Below are 15,631 nucleotides of genomic sequence, written 5' to 3'. Positions count from 1 at the left end.
AGATGGGAAGGCCGCCGAGTAACGGAGGTCCTTCTTTCCGTTTCAACCCTACTGAGGTATATATATATTTACACACACACATGTTTCGTTAACTTCAATTCGATAATTATTACTGATTTTGTGTTTCATATCAAGTTTATTTATATATCCTTGCTCCTTTTTTTTTTTTTTTTTTTTTACTGGTTTGGAATTTAACCTCACGAAAAAAGGCAAAAGCCAAGGGAATTTAACATCTACTAGATATATAGATAAAAAATACAATTTTAAACTTGTATATACATTGTAATTACATGATTTGTAGACTTCAATTGGATAATTGTTACTGAATTTGTGTTTTATATCAAGTTTGTTTATATATTTTAATTTTTTTATACTGGTTTGGAGTGACGGAGCCAGGATTTTTACTAAAATGTAACCACACGAAAAAAGCCAAAAGCCAAGGGAATTCAACATCTACTAGATATATAGATAAAAGATACCTTTATATACATTGTAATTACATGATTTGTAGACTTCAATTGGCTGAATTTGTGGAGCCAAGATTTTAATCTAAAATATAAAAATGTAACCACATGAAGAAGATACGGGGTGAGGCGAGAAGATCTTGATCGAAAGTTCCACTGTTCTGAATTGTGAGAAAGAATGAAATTCGATCAAATCGATCGAGAATCTCATCATCTGTTAGGTGGGCCAACTGACTGAGTTGGCCTGGGCGTCCATGTCATCAAAAGCTACTATGTATAGTACATCAAAAGTAAATTTAAACTTGTATATACACCCTAACTCCACCAGCGCCTAGAATGTATTAGTATTTTTTGCTCTGTATTACATCAATGCCTTTAGCAGATGGAACGGCCGCCAAGTAATGGAGGTCCTTCTTTCCGTTTTTAATACCATTTTTTATTCTCTATATACGTGGTCCGTGGACTTCAATTGGATAATTATTACTGCTTTTTGTGTTTTATGTGCAGTTTATTCTTACCGTTTGGTATTTAGCTTTTACTGTCTTTAATTATGCACTTTGTACTTGCAGAGACTTGCGATTCCGATATTAATGTTTACTCTTTTATGTCTACTGGCTATAGGATAGTTCCGTAAGGCTTTTAAATGATGATTACATTTGACGTCCTAGCCTGAACTCGTAGTCGTTTGGCCATGAAAACCAAATACTTTTCACTTATTTGGAATTTTGAAGTTGGAGTTGTGTTTGGTTATAGTTTTTACAAAAAATATTTGGTTGTTTGAATGTACTGAAAGTGGAAAAAGTGAAGACAGGGTTTTTGGTGTTTTCCAAATTCCAAATACAACTTCAAGGTGGATTTGGAATTTTCATGGCTAAACGCTGATTTTCAAATAAAGTGAAAAAATTATCTGGAAAAAAGTGGAAAATTCTCATGGCCAAACGGGTCCGTATGTATATGATGTCATATAATGAGCTTCTCTTTGTTAAACTTAGACATGATGAGAGCTAAAATACCTTTGGATAAAGATGAAACTTAGCCTGTTAAATTAGTCAAACTCCTGGTAGACTCTTGAATTTCGTAAAATTATTGAAGATAGATAGTTAAGATAGGAGTTCTATATAGGTAAAATTTAAGTAGAAACAATAAGAACGGAGTAGAATCCAATATATGGAGTGGGTCAATAAGATCATCTCCAGAGTGAGATAGATCAGATTTGAAATGGTTTGAACTGTTATTGAATCATACATGTGCATTATAGTTCCATTTTAGAGTGAAAGATATTTAGAAATTGTATTCATATGTAGTATTAGTTGACCTTAAAAGTTGATCAAACTAATAGAAGAGCTACCGAGAAAAGTGGGTGGAGAGCAATGGACCACTAGCACACTATGATCTTTTTGGATAGAAGTGTAATCCCACAAGTGGGGTTTGGGGAGGGTGGTGTGTACGCAGCCTTACCCCTACCTTGTGAAGGTAGAGAGGCGGTTTCCGATAGATCCTCGGCTCAAGTAAAGCATATCAAAATCAGTAGGAAAGGAAATACAATAGAAGTACTTGAATGAGGGCAAGATATCTTTTTATTAGAAAACTAGGAAACATAAGTTAACCCAATACATAAATGAATAAGTATGAAACACTATGCTGAAAATGCCTCTATATGTTGCAAGTCTGGTAGTGCCACCCGCATATGCCACTACCATTGTTCTTTCTACCCTTCCCCAGGTCAGTGTATGGGAGACATCAGGGGTAAGGAAGTTGAGAGTGGTGCTTGACTAGGGGCTTCACACTTGTCCTTTATCCTCTTTTGCTTTCTTTTTCTCCAATTTCCCTCATTCTTCAGTTTTAGTCTTCAAAGAACCAGTAAATTGAAAGGAATTGGGGACACAAGTTATTTGAGTAATGGAGTATAAGGATAGGGGATCATTTTTTTGTTTTGATGAAGTTATAAGGATAGGGGTTCATCTGAGTCTGGTCATATGATGCTGCACTTCTTATTTTGAAACTGAAGATAATTAATTTAATATCCGGCCTGGTCCAAGTCCCAGTCCAAGTATTTAATACTTGTTTCTATATATAAACCGTTAGGGCTTTGTACAGAGTCACGAGAAAAAGAGCAATGTCTCTGACATAGATGCGTAATAAGCTTTTTTACTGAAGAGGGAAGAAATTAAATCGTTAACTTAAATTCTAGCACGTGCATCATTCAATCTAAGGATCTAGGATTTATTTTGAAATTATTGCAGTTAAATCATTAGAACATGCAGAAGATGTAGAGGAAGATAGGGGGGTTGTGTTTCCATTAGGTGTTAGGAAGTGTTTCCCTAAGCCGTGGCTTTCGATGTTCTCTCTTGTTTCTTAACTAAAGTAAAGACACTAAGGTGTGCAGAGCGATCAAATTAAACTAAGCTCCATTATTACTAGCAAATATGAGTAAGTTTTGTTCATTAAATTCCAAAGAATCTGCTTATAAACGAAAGATGACAGCTGGACGGAGCAGCCAAAGTAAAAAAAGCTAACCTACCCAATTCTACTTCAGAATATCCAGTGCTCTACTTTCATTTTTCATTTCATCCGCCGCCCCTATTTCTTTCCTTTCCCTCTCACCCGTAAAACCCTAGCGCCGATTTTCCCGTTCTTATCTGGTTTCCTATTTCTCCGGTAAATCCAGGATTTTCTTTTCCATTCCCGAACCCCCCTCTCTCCTTTCTCTCAATTTGGTAAATTTGGACCAAGACAAAGCCCTTTCTAGGAGATGTGTCACCCGCTTAGCTCATAGTGGCCATATCTGGGCACCAACAACTATTTGGAGTGCCGATGGCGATGATGGGTGTTCAAATACTCGAGTATGATAAAATCTTTCCACTTTTGACTTATTATTCCCCGAATTTGTTTGTATATATATGTTTCCTCTTCTGTATTTTTGATAATACTATGTCTCTGTTATTTCCCTTTTAGATTTCTTATTATTATATTTCACATCTCATTGCCTTAATTTAGGTCGAGCATGTTTAAAAAGGAAAAAACCCTAATTTCGGAAAAACTTCTTTCAGTCTTGTGCTTTTAATTTACGATATTTCCTTCTTCAAACCTGCTTTGAAAATGCTTTACTTGAGCCGAGGGTCTTCCGGAAATGGCCTCTCTACCTTCACAAAGTAGGGGTAAGGTATATGTATACACCACCCTCCCCAGACCCCACTTAGGGGTAAGGTATATGTATACACCACCCTCCCCAGACCCCACTTCTGGGATTACACTGGGTATGTTGTTGTTGTTGTAATATCCAGTGCTCGAAATTACAGTACAGAGTCCTTCTTGCTTGAAGCTTGACTTGACCTGTGCTTTGTTCTATCTTCCTTCTCAGTTAGAACTATCTCTAAAGTAAATTGATAATATCAACTCCTAAAATTATTTGGTGTTTCCAAAATTTCTCTTGGTTGCTTAGTCTCACATCTTCCCTACAACAGAAGCACTAGAATGAAATACTCGTGCCAATTGAGATATGAAATAACATCATGACTGAGATAGATGACATTACTTACTAAAAGGAGGTCTTGGTCATATGCTCTCTGATCAAGTTTTTGTACTGGACAAATGGAGGTAATTTTCTGTAAGTATATGAAATATGGAGTTGTCTAGAAATAAAGCTACGGCAAAGTCCTGTTAATTATTTTTGCCCCTAGTTGCTTTACCTATCTTTAGGCTAGTTATTATTATCCTTTCAAAAAATGTTCATTCCTTTTGCTATTTCAGTTGCCTTCCATGATAGATATGCCTCTCTGCCCCACAAAGGTAGGGGTAAGGTCTGCGTACACCCCACCCTCCCTATACCCCACTTGTGGGACTATACTGGGTATGTTTTTGATGTTCCATGATAGGTACCCTTTGATGTCACTTGTCAACAGAAGCTGTTTTTTATCTATTCATGAGTTTGATAGATTTAAAGTAACCATGGAGAAAAATGTATGCCATAGAAGCTTTCCCGCTTGTCATACGTCCTTTTCTTTTTTCTTCTGGTGCATCCTTCCCTTTTTCAATTATTGTATTCAAACATTTCAAACATGCGGACCTTACAGCTCAATTGTACTGTGGACAGTAGTTGCATCTGATAACTTCACAGCAAGATATACAATCTAGTTGAAAACCTTAGTAATTTGTCAAATGTTGCAGGTTGCTGAGATGGAAGCTATATTGCAAGCTCATAATATTCAAATGCCGGCTCGAGAAATTCTTGTAGATCTTGCTGAGAAGTTCAGGTAGGTTGTTAATGTGCCAAATAGTTGCAGTTATTCCTTAGATTTATATGCTCATGAAGTTTGGATGTTTATGTACCTACTTCAATGTAGTTCTTCAGCGGAGAGATCTGGCAAATTTGTGGTTCAAATGAAACAAGTAAGAGGCTTATCATTTTTTGCACTGTTTCTGATGATCAAATGAAAATGCTTTCATAACCGTGGCTATTTATCATGTACCTAAAATTATGAAAGTATTGCCATAGGTTTGGAACTGGTTCCAGAATAGACGATACGCCATTAGAGCAAAATCAGCTAAGAGTCCTGGAAGATTTATTGCCCCACCAGCGCCTCACAGTGATTCAGCTGCAGTAAAGGCTCCTGCAAAAGTGAGTGCCTCACCTATGCCTCAGAGTGATCCAGCTTCAGTAAGGATTATGCCCCAGGCCCCTCAACCCATACCTTCTCCTCAAGGTAGAATTTGAAATTTCCTACCTTGTTTTGAAATGGTCACAGATTTCTCTTATGCTTTACTTAGCAAGATTAATTATATATTTGGTTTTCACTATTCTTCCTTAACTTCTCCTACTTTTGTTAGCTACAGTGAGAGCAATGCCCCAAGCACCCCAACCTCTGCCTGCTCCATCAGGTAGAATTGTTAAGCAACATTCTTATGGTTTCTTGTTTTTGCAAAAATCTTCTTTGTGATCCTTTTCGATGGGTAACAACTTATGTTTGTCTTTCACGATTTATCATTTATTGTAGTTGCATATTGCCTCATTCTACTGTTACCCCAAAACATCAATAGCATCTTACCTTATCACAATAAAAGAAGAAGAAGAAGATCACATGATTCTACTAATCTATACCTCGTCATGTGATAACTGGAACCTTTTGAGCAATGTGTGCTATATGTCTAGTTACCCAGTTCTGTGGCCTTCTCATATGTGGCGCAGTGGCAGTGTGCTCATTTGATTAGTCTTAACTAGAGCTGGAGGGAGCAGAAGAATTCAATACTAGTATTATCTTTTTTGATACTTTTGATAGTGTAATGTGCTAAAAGTATGGTGTAGGCAATATGGTGCTTAAGCTGTTTCTTGAACTTCTTGGTATCCCACCTTATCTTGAATTAATCTCTGCTAGCGGAGAAAATGGTGCTTTCGGATTTGGAGTTCTGTAGGTTGGCAGAATTATTATAGGCTTATAACTGTTGAAAAAAAGATGACGCGCCTTTATCCTGAGTTGGGTTTTATTACCTTAAATTCATGTCAACTTGCAATGAAATAATTGGGATACCTGTGAACCGCCATAATATTGAGTACTCTCTCTGTCATAATTTTCAGATTACCAGAAATGGTGATAATTAATTAGAATAAATAGCTAAGATCTACCAATGTGAGGTTCCTCTGTGGATTACCGACGGGCAGATTGGTGGTTGTTTCAGGACGAGTAAGGAATATCTCATCACATAGGAGTTTAGTTGTGGTCTCATTGGAGGATCATGTTTTGGATATCTGCCCATCTCTAAGAAAGTACTTCAACAATGTTATTGAGGAAAAATAGTGGCTGAATAAATTGATGAATAACAAATATGTCTAAATTTCAAGTACTATAATCAAATATATTGCAAATCTTTTTAGGTTCCTTTTGCTCTTTTTCCCGTTTCTGTCTTAAAAAAGAACTTGTTTTTCCTTTAATTATATTTCTTTGAAGTTGTAACCTAACTCCACATATTTTCTACTTATTTTTTAGTGCCAGTGCAAAGTGTGGGCAGGAGTGCCTCAGATAACGTTCAAATGGAGTTTGAAGCTAAATCTGCAAGAGATGGTGCATGGTTTGTCTTTTAAATTATTCAAAACATATGTGCTTCGCTTTATCATTTGCTTAATCTCACCTTCTTTTTATCTTGGTCTCTAATAATTATAGATTAATTATATTATCCTTCCTCAGGTATGACGTAGCAAGCTTCCTGTCGCATAGATCTGTGGAGACTGGTGATCCGGTAATTCTCAGAGCTACCTGTCTAATGTTCCGTGAAATAAATTATTGTTAGCCTGCTTTGGTAGATAAATTTCTATTGATGCATAGAATTATCTCTTCGCTCTTTCTTTTTACCCGATGGAGTTTGCCATTGATTGTTGAGGCAAGATTAGCCCTCTTATTTTTCTGGAATCAGCAAACACATGATTGTCTCTTTTCTAGTTTCCTTTTCCATCCCCTCTGTAACATGCATGGCCTTTTTATCTGATGTTAAGAGTTCATACTGCAAACTATGTTTTGGTCTGGAATATGCTCCAAAAACCAGAGTTACCTCTATAAAGTTGTTCCATTTACCTTGTGCATATCTTCTTGTTCCAGTCTGTTTTACGTTCTCTCTTTTTTTTCTTAATGATGATAAGTTTCTGATTTCAGGAAGTAATGGTTCGATTTGCGGGGTTTGGAGAAGAGGAGGATGAATGGGTAAATGTACGTAAGCACGTAAGACAGCGATCTCTCCCATGTGAATCGTCAGAATGTGTTGCGGTTGTCCCTGGTGATCTGATACTTTGCTTCCAGGTGCATTTTATTATGGGTGAAATGTTAAAAACTTAGCAAACTGTCATCATTTAACTAAGGCTTTTATAATTTTCAGGAAGGCAAAGAGCAGGCTCTGTACTTTGATGCGCATGTCCTTGATGCTCAAAGACGTAGACATGATGTGAGAGGTTGCCGTTGTCGGTTTCTGGTTCGTTACGATCATGATCAGTCGGAGGTATTTGATTATATCCTTTTTTCTCTGGTTTTCTGCTTTATCTCAATATTGAGGCCTAAAGTTTCATGAATTTATTTCAGATTTCTCATAAGTAAGTCGGCTCTCTTAGAACTTGTACTACAGTGGGTTACACCATCTACCTTTCAATGTTGGTCATTTATGTTTGAAACATCTAGTATTCAAAAAATGGTGGTTCTTAGAACACTGAAACTTTTTTATTTTCAAGGAGAGACATCATATAATAATCTTCAGTTGGGTTTAATCCAGTTGTCTTTTTCCTATCTAGGAAATTGTTCCTCTGCGGAAGGTTTGTCGTCGGCCTGAAACTGATTACAGGCTGCAACAACTTAATGTGGAATCTATGAGGCAACAGAAAATAGGTAATGACCCTACAACAGCCAACACTATGACGGTCTACCCTCCAGCTGATGCACCACAGAAAGCTCAAACTGAATCAAGGATAAGACCAGCTGTGCCAACACAAAATCAGCCTGCACCGGAGGACCCCACCAAGCCAGGACTCAGTGTTGCTCCTATGCAGCTGCAAAAAGCGAGTACTGATTCGTTAACAGGAGATACTTCAGCTGAAAAAACACCTAAGCTTATGGAAGAAATGACGGATAAGCCTGTAGCTGAAACAGCTGAGGTGCCTCAGGAACGAAAAAGTGAGATGCCTCCGGCAGAAATAACAAACAAAGCACCAGCTGAAACAGCAGAGAAGTCTCCTGATGAAACAACTCTTAAGCCTCCAGCTGATTCAACATTGAAGCCAGATGAAGCACCAGAGAGGCCTCCTGCCGAAGCACCAGAGGGGCCCACAGCTGAAACAACATCGAAGCCAGATGAAGCAACAGAGGAGCCGCCTGCTGAAACAACTCTTAAGCCTTTGACTGCTTCAACATTGAATCCAGATGAAGCACTGGAGCAGCCTTCTGCTGAAACAACTCATGAGCTTCCGGCTGCTTCAACTTTGAAGCCTGAGGAAGCACCAGAGGAGCTTCCCGCTGAAACAACTCTTAGGCCTTTGACTGCTTCAATGTCGAACCCAGATGTTGCACCAGAGGAGCCTCCTGCTGAAACAACTCTTGAACCTCCAGCTGAAACAACTCTTGAACCTCCAGCTGATTCAACATCAAAGCCAACTGAAGAACCAGAGGAACAGCCTAAGGCCGAGGAGCATGTTGATGGTGGACCCACCACAGCTTCCATTGATCATGACAATGCTGCAACTGTATAAGCAAAATCTTTGTGGCAAAAAGTTATGAACATTGTCAGTGTAGCTAACGTTACTAAGTTAGGATTCCTAGGGAAAGACAAGCCCAGAGTTAGAGGATGCTGGATAAAAACTTAGTTCTTGCAAGTTCCTGCTTCCCTTGTGTAGTTGAAAGCACAAATTGTGCGGGGACTTTGCTAGTGGCTCCAATAGATCAATGATAGTCTTGTAAAATATTTGGATGTTGGCCTTCAATTTGAACTCTTGAACTGTTTTCGTCATTTACAGTTCCGTGATGTTTAGATAAAATGTCAGTGATCGTCTTAAATTTCTCGACTTAAAATTAAATCTTCTGTGAAATTCCTTCACATCAGTAGAAGTGGAGTGACAAACATGCAAAGGTATTTTGTAACCACAGTTCACTAATTCTTCGTTTACTTAAAAAAATAATAATCTCACAGCACCTAATCATTTTGATACATTAATAATGTTCTAATGTCATCTCTAGATTCTCTACAGCTGCCTAAGACTTCCCTCTTCCTTCTCTGCAGCTGCCTAAGACTTCCATAGATTGGGACTTGTTTCCTACACGCGATGAGGTAGATAAAGATATTTCATGGGTTGGAATATCCCATCTTCTATATGAGATAGCTAATTTTATCATTTTAGTACATCCCATGGGATTGTTAACGCTTATCCCACTAACCAAATGCAGGATAAAATGATCTCACATTTTATCCTATTATATTGCTATCCCACCCCGAATGCCAAACGAGCAGTGTACAAGTCATGACTTCATTTGAAGTCGGTCAGTTTGGCTTAAACCTTATATATGTTAAAAAAATTACTAGTAAATATAAATAATATATTTAAATCCAATAAATTAAGTGGGTTGGTGTAGAATTTTCAAACTCGAAACATAGTGAGGTGAATTGATCTTATCCGTCTACTAATTCATAAACTGTATTCTCTCTCTCTCTCTCTCTAATTACATAAGGGCAGGGGAAGGAGATGGGTGAGGAATTGCAAGGTAGGAATTGAATCTCACCAAATAAGGTAAAATGTAAGTATATATATATATATATATATATATATATATATATATATATATTATCTAAGTTCACAATCATAAATTGTATTGTCCTTTGGTAGCAAACATATAAAGAATTGGGACCTGTGAGATTTTTCTTCTACCAGAAATTCAAATATTATTCAATCCAACACTCTTGAAATTGTTTTTTTCCCCCAAGAATAAGTGTACTCCATCCTTCCCAAAATAAGTGTCGTTCTAGCTTTCTTATGCCTATTAAGAAAAACAAAAAAAATACAAGATATCATTTTTTAATTTGTCCCTATTTATTAGATGTTTCTTGAGCATTGAGTACTATTAAAAAGAAGTAGTTCTTTAGTATAAGGATATAGTTGAAAATAATATATTGTCCTGAATTTCTAAAGCACAAATATTTTGAGACAATTTGCTGAATCGACACTTGTTTTCAGACGGATGGAGTATTGTCCTTTGCAGTGTTTTAAAAGGTGTTTACGGAGGGAGTCCCGAGACAAGCCTTGGGGCAAGGCATACCAAAAAACCCCGAGGCAATGGTGGGGGCGAAAGTATCAAAAGGCGTATGCCCAACCATTCGGGGCGTATGCCTGGGCATGAGGCAGGTTTTTTATGGGATACTATTAAGGAAACTCTTCCATTAAAATAAAATTTGTTGAATAAGTCCTTAATATAATAACCGAATTCTCAAAAATCAATTTATAGTTACTCAAAAGTTTTAAAAAAGAACTGAAGCTTAAAATTATTAAAGTCAAGACCTTTTTTTTTATTGTTAGAAGCGCTAATTTATGTTCTTTCACAATTCTTTCTCTTGTCTTCTATTATCTTAAAAAATAACGAACAACCACCAAATACAAAGAAAACTCTGTTCTCCTCCATCAGAGCATGTTCAAAGTTCAAATTACATATTATTCATCTTTTTTATTCGTATCACAAAATACTTTTAGCAAACTTGCATCGTAGAAGACTTTAAGCAAACTTGTGCTTGTAAGTAACGTATAATGGATTATTTTAATTAGTTTTTTGTTGAATGGGCCACATCTATATTTTTCACTTATTTATAGTTTTCATCAATTTTTTATGCAATTTTATGTATTTAAAAATATTTATTATAATTATATTATTTATGAAATACTAAAAATTAAATATTCATGCGCTCACGCCTCACCAAGGCATATGTAAAAGCTCGTTTTACGCCCTGCCTTTTAAAACACGGTCCTTCGATAGCAGAAATAAAAAATTGGGACCAGAAAGATATTTCAACACCAAAAATCCACATGTACATATCATTCAACTCAACATTCTTGAAATACTAGTTTTTTGAGTGTTCAAAAATCAAAACCCCCATATCCACTTCACCCAGAAATGTTGCAGACCAAATCCTTCCTCTCATCCAATTACCACTTCCCTCTCTCTTTTCCTCCCAAACCCACTACTTCTTTCACTCCACTCCCCAATTTCCAACACAAACCCAATGCCACGCGCCATTCACGCGCCGCCACAAAATCCCACGCGCCGTCGTCACCACAGTCATTGCTGGCCGGGGAACCAGACGCGCCACCTGAGGAGGGACCCATTGAGCTCCCTTCTTTCATAACGGATACCACGCGCCGCTCACGCGCCTCCACTACATCACACGCGCCGCCGTCACCACAGTCATTGGTGGCCGAGGCACCAGACGCGCCACCGGAGGAAGGACCCATTGAGCTGCCTTCATCAATAACTGATATATTTGCCACTTCTGATGATCCTTCTACACTTCAAACTGCCACTAGTCTACTACTCACCGGAGCTATATCGGTTTTTCTCTTTCGTTCCCTTCGCCGCCGCGCTAAACGTGCTAAAGAACTGGTAAAAATGGTGTCTTTTCACTCTCTATAGTGTGAATTTTGCATGGGATTAGTTTTGCAGGTGTTAGTAATGCAGGGATTAGTTATACATATATTAGTTATGCACGTGTTAGTAATGCAGGGATTAGTACAGAGATTAATTATGCACGGTTTAGTTATTCTATCTTCTAACCTGCATAAAATAATACTACATAGAATTAATTCCCTCATAACTTATACATGTATTAGTTTGCATTAGTTTTTATGTGGGTATTATTTTTAGTGTGAATTTTGCAGTTTTCCATGAACTTAAAATTATACCTTCAGGGGTGTTTTTTGGTCGCTGGTTAGAGTTATGCAGGTAATAATAATACAAGGATTCGTTATGTAGGTGTTAGTAGTGCAGGGATTAGTTATACAGAGATTAGTTCTGCAGTAATGCAGGGCTTAGTTATACAGAGCAGAGATTAGTTATCCAACTTCTATCCTACATAAAATAATACATAGATTTAATTCACTCATAACTTATACGTGTATTTGTTTTTATGTGGGTATTATTTTTCCTCATTTTTGTAACCAAACAACGTACAAAGTTATGCTGCTTTTAGAACATGAATCATTCCTCTCTAACCAGCAACCAAATGAGCACTCTAGTGTGAACATTGCATATTTTCATTAACTTGAAAGTACACTTGTAGTCTTTTTTTTTTTTGTGTGAATTTGAATGCATTTTGAAATACTAGCTTAGTACCTATCTCTGTGACGGTGTTGGACTGGTTTGGAGCTGAAAGAAAGACTTTTGAAACTTGTAGTATACAATATCGGATAAATATTTTGTGTCTATAAAATTTGAATGCAAAGGGGTGTGGCCTAGTGGTCAATGAAGTGGGTTGAGAATTAAGAGATCCAGGGTTTAATTTCCAAAGAGCGGCAACAATATGAGTTGATTTCTTCCTATCTGTTCAAGCGTTGGTGGATAGAGTTACCCAGTACCTGTGCTGGTAGAAGTTAGCAGGTATTCCGTGGAAGCATGTTTAAAGTATTTTTTTTTTTTTTTTTTGTAAGGAGTGTATCCCATAAAATGAATAGAGGGTATTACTGCATCCCATATTTAATGGAGTTAAATATTAAAAATGTTTGAGGAAATAAGCCCAAGTTACAAGCCTGAGCCGAGGGTCTATCGGAAACAACATAGCTACCTCCCAAAGTAGGGTAAGGTCTATGTACACTCTAACCTCGGCAGATCTCAATTGTGGGATTACATTGTTGTTGTTACTGTTTGAGGAAATAAAAATGATTTGACTTCTCCAATTGTATAGTGTCATATAAAAAGCAGCAGCACAAGGTTATTGGGCAATGAATTGGTTGTACAAGCTTTCTTCTTAATGTTTTCCAGTATTTGTTTTTAGTTTCATTGAATATGAGTATGGAAGTATGAGTAAACATATCACTCCTTATCTTCAGTTCATATCACTCCTTATCTTCAGTTCTTGTTCTGCTGATTGGATATGCATATGTATTGGCATGATACCTGTAATATGAGGAGGCATCATCTATTTGTAGGACTATAATCCAAGTTATTACTAAAGGTATTAGGGAGCATACATGTTTATTTTTCGATAACAATGTGGGCTTTCTTTTTGCTGTTATTAGAAACTTAGGTCAACAGGAGCGAAGAAAACGTTGAAGGAGGAAGCAGTGGAGAGTTTGAAAGCTATTACGCCAACACCAATCGATACCAAGGCTCCACCTTCACCTGCTTCGGCACTCTTGGGAGGTTTAACCGCGGGTGTTATTGCACTTCTCCTTTACAAGTTCACTACCACAGTCGAAGCTTCTCTTAACCGCCAGACGCTTTCAGATAGTTTCTCGGTTTGCATTCTCATTTGCCTTTACATTTGCTATTTCTTTTCTTCCATTTTTACACAAGTAGGGTAAACATTCAGACAACTGATTCAGCACGGGAAGAAGGGGGTGGGAGGGAACAATCTATACCATACTTTAGTTGAGAATTGATGGTAACTAGAATTTAGCATACCATCAATCTCATTACAATAAAAAAATTGTTGTGATTTGCTGAATCAGTTGAGCGCCCCCACCCTCCCACCACAAGGGGAAAATTACTCTAGTTTTTCCAATTTGCTGGATCAGAGGAGTGTAGCTTTTCTTAATCTGATGGTTTTTCCAATTTAATTATCCTCTTAAGAAGTGAAGGTGAAAGAATATAGCAAGTCCAAGAGCCACATTCAATATTGTTTGATAGGATTGGTGCCCTGGTTTTATGGCTTTCTGTTCAGTCGTAATTTTGAACTCATCACATTTCTTCAAACCACGTCTATGGTTTCTTTAGGTAAAACTACAACATAATAACCCTTGGAGATTTAGATACTCTCTGCCTAGTTATGAATACCAATGATGAGCATACGAAGAATATAGCAAGTCCAAGAGCCACATTCAATATTGTTTGATAGGATTGGTGCCCTGGTTTTATGGCTTTCTGTTCAGTCGTAATTTTGAACTCATCACATTTAGACTAAATAGTATGCTCTTTCTTCAAACCACGTCTGTGGTTTCTTTAGGTAAAACTACAACTTAATAACCCTTGGAGATTTAGATACTCTCTGCCTAGTTATGAATACCAATGATGAGCATACTCCTTGTGGATGATTTTTTTTTTTCTGAAGTACTTATGGACAAGTTTCACCTTAAATGCCGCATAGTGTCAAGCAAGGTGGAAAAGTAACAAAGCTGTTGATTCCTGTTTATTATTTCCTATTCTTAAGCAAAATATGTACTTTTAAAGCTCTCTGCAGTTTTCTGGTGTCAGTTTCATACTTCTATCATTTACCATTTAATAATCATACTTTCTTTGTGTTTGCAACAGGTTCGCCAGATAACAATAACAATTAGGTAATTTTCTAATAGCTTTTCCTTCATACTAATGCGTGCATTATTGTTGAAAGATTATGAAACCTTCTTATATTTATAACTGTTTGCAGAACTATTATAAATGGAATATGCTACCTCGCAACATTTATCTTTGGCATCAACTCTGTCGGTTTGTTCCTTTATTCTGGTCAACTTGCCTTGAACTCTATCACGGGAGATTCTGTTAGTGGAGAAATTTCAAAGGATTCAACACCAGCACGACCTGTAGATAGCAAAGAAGGGAACAGCGACGATGGGAATAAAACTTCTGAGGATACAAAATAGTGGAAAAATGTGACTTAGAAATGAAGACCAGGTTTAGTACACTACTATTCCATTAATTTTTGTAATTTGTAGACTACTATCCTTTCTCTGCAGAATTAGTCATGTAAAATGGGCAGCCAAGAGCCAATATGTCTTATCTAGAAATGGTAGAAAGTTTGAACCGAGGGTCTTCCGGGAACAGCCTACCTCACGAGGTAGGGGTAAGGTCTGCGTACATTCTACCCTCCCCAGACCCCACTTGTGGGATTATACTGGGTATGTTGTTCTTGTAGAAATGGTAGAAAGTCTGCATGATCGGCTAAAAGAAAACTTTCAGCACTACTTTGAATATAGACATATTCCTTGAAGTCCGACGTAAACTAGTTGGATTATATGCAGTTTTACTGTCAAAAGTTTGTTATATCCTATCAAGAGCACAAATATAAGACAATAATGTCCGTTCTGACGGACAAATCCCCCTTTTTTTTTTTTTTTGCAGCCAGACAGCGGTAGTAGCAGATACTAGCCAGTTTATGTGCAAGGTTCCTGTAGGTGCACGCGGCAGCTCGGATCAGGCTATATTAAGGCCAGCATTGCAAACTCAGAGGTGTTAGATTGGTAAGGCCGAAGACTATTTGTTGGATCTTTGATAGTGAAATGTAATGCAGCAAGTGACGATGTTCCTCCTTTAGGTGAAGTCAAATGATTGAACCACTACATACATCCTGAATCAATTGATGAAGTTATATTGCAACGTATAAACGACAAACACAATTCATTTCCAACAAAATAGGAATATTAAGCAGTAGATAGAGAAGTTCAATGATCTTGTATGTTGTACACTTGTAAATTCTTCTAGTTGCAATGCTTGTGAAGTTCTCTTTTTTTA

General features: G+C 37.2%; 2 protein-coding genes across 3 annotated transcripts; both read left to right on the top strand.

Moving 5' to 3' along the window:
- On the top strand, positions 1-8,682 carry LOC132054101 (protein SAWADEE HOMEODOMAIN HOMOLOG 2). The gene is made up of 10 exons (XM_059446164.1): positions 1-56; positions 4,632-4,717; positions 4,808-4,853; positions 4,960-5,167; positions 5,292-5,342; positions 6,446-6,527; positions 6,644-6,695; positions 7,106-7,249; positions 7,326-7,445; positions 7,732-8,682. The coding sequence occupies exons 1-10, from the start codon at positions 3-5 to the stop codon at positions 8,680-8,682; spliced, it is 1,794 nt and encodes a 597-aa protein (XP_059302147.1). The 5' UTR covers positions 1-2.
- A 2,272-nt stretch (positions 8,683-10,954) lies between these two features.
- On the top strand, positions 10,955-15,631 carry LOC132053263 (uncharacterized). 2 transcript variants are annotated; one of them, XM_059445214.1, is made up of 5 exons: positions 10,955-11,572; positions 13,204-13,422; positions 14,435-14,460; positions 14,550-14,794; positions 15,246-15,631. In XM_059445214.1, the coding sequence occupies exons 1-4, from the start codon at positions 11,087-11,089 to the stop codon at positions 14,761-14,763; spliced, it is 945 nt and encodes a 314-aa protein (XP_059301197.1). In that variant the 5' UTR covers positions 10,955-11,086; the 3' UTR covers positions 14,764-14,794; positions 15,246-15,631. The 2 variants fall into 2 exon arrangements, with proteins under 2 accessions (XP_059301197.1, XP_059301196.1); XM_059445213.1 differs by having other exon boundaries at positions 10,957-11,572; positions 15,242-15,631.

This window comes from Lycium ferocissimum, chromosome 4 (assembly GCF_029784015.1).
Source record: "Lycium ferocissimum isolate CSIRO_LF1 chromosome 4, AGI_CSIRO_Lferr_CH_V1, whole genome shotgun sequence".
NCBI classification, from domain to species: Eukaryota; Viridiplantae; Streptophyta; class Magnoliopsida; order Solanales; family Solanaceae; genus Lycium; species Lycium ferocissimum.
Note: the sequence above shows the minus strand (reverse complement) of the source record. Positions and strands in the feature narration are given on the sequence as shown.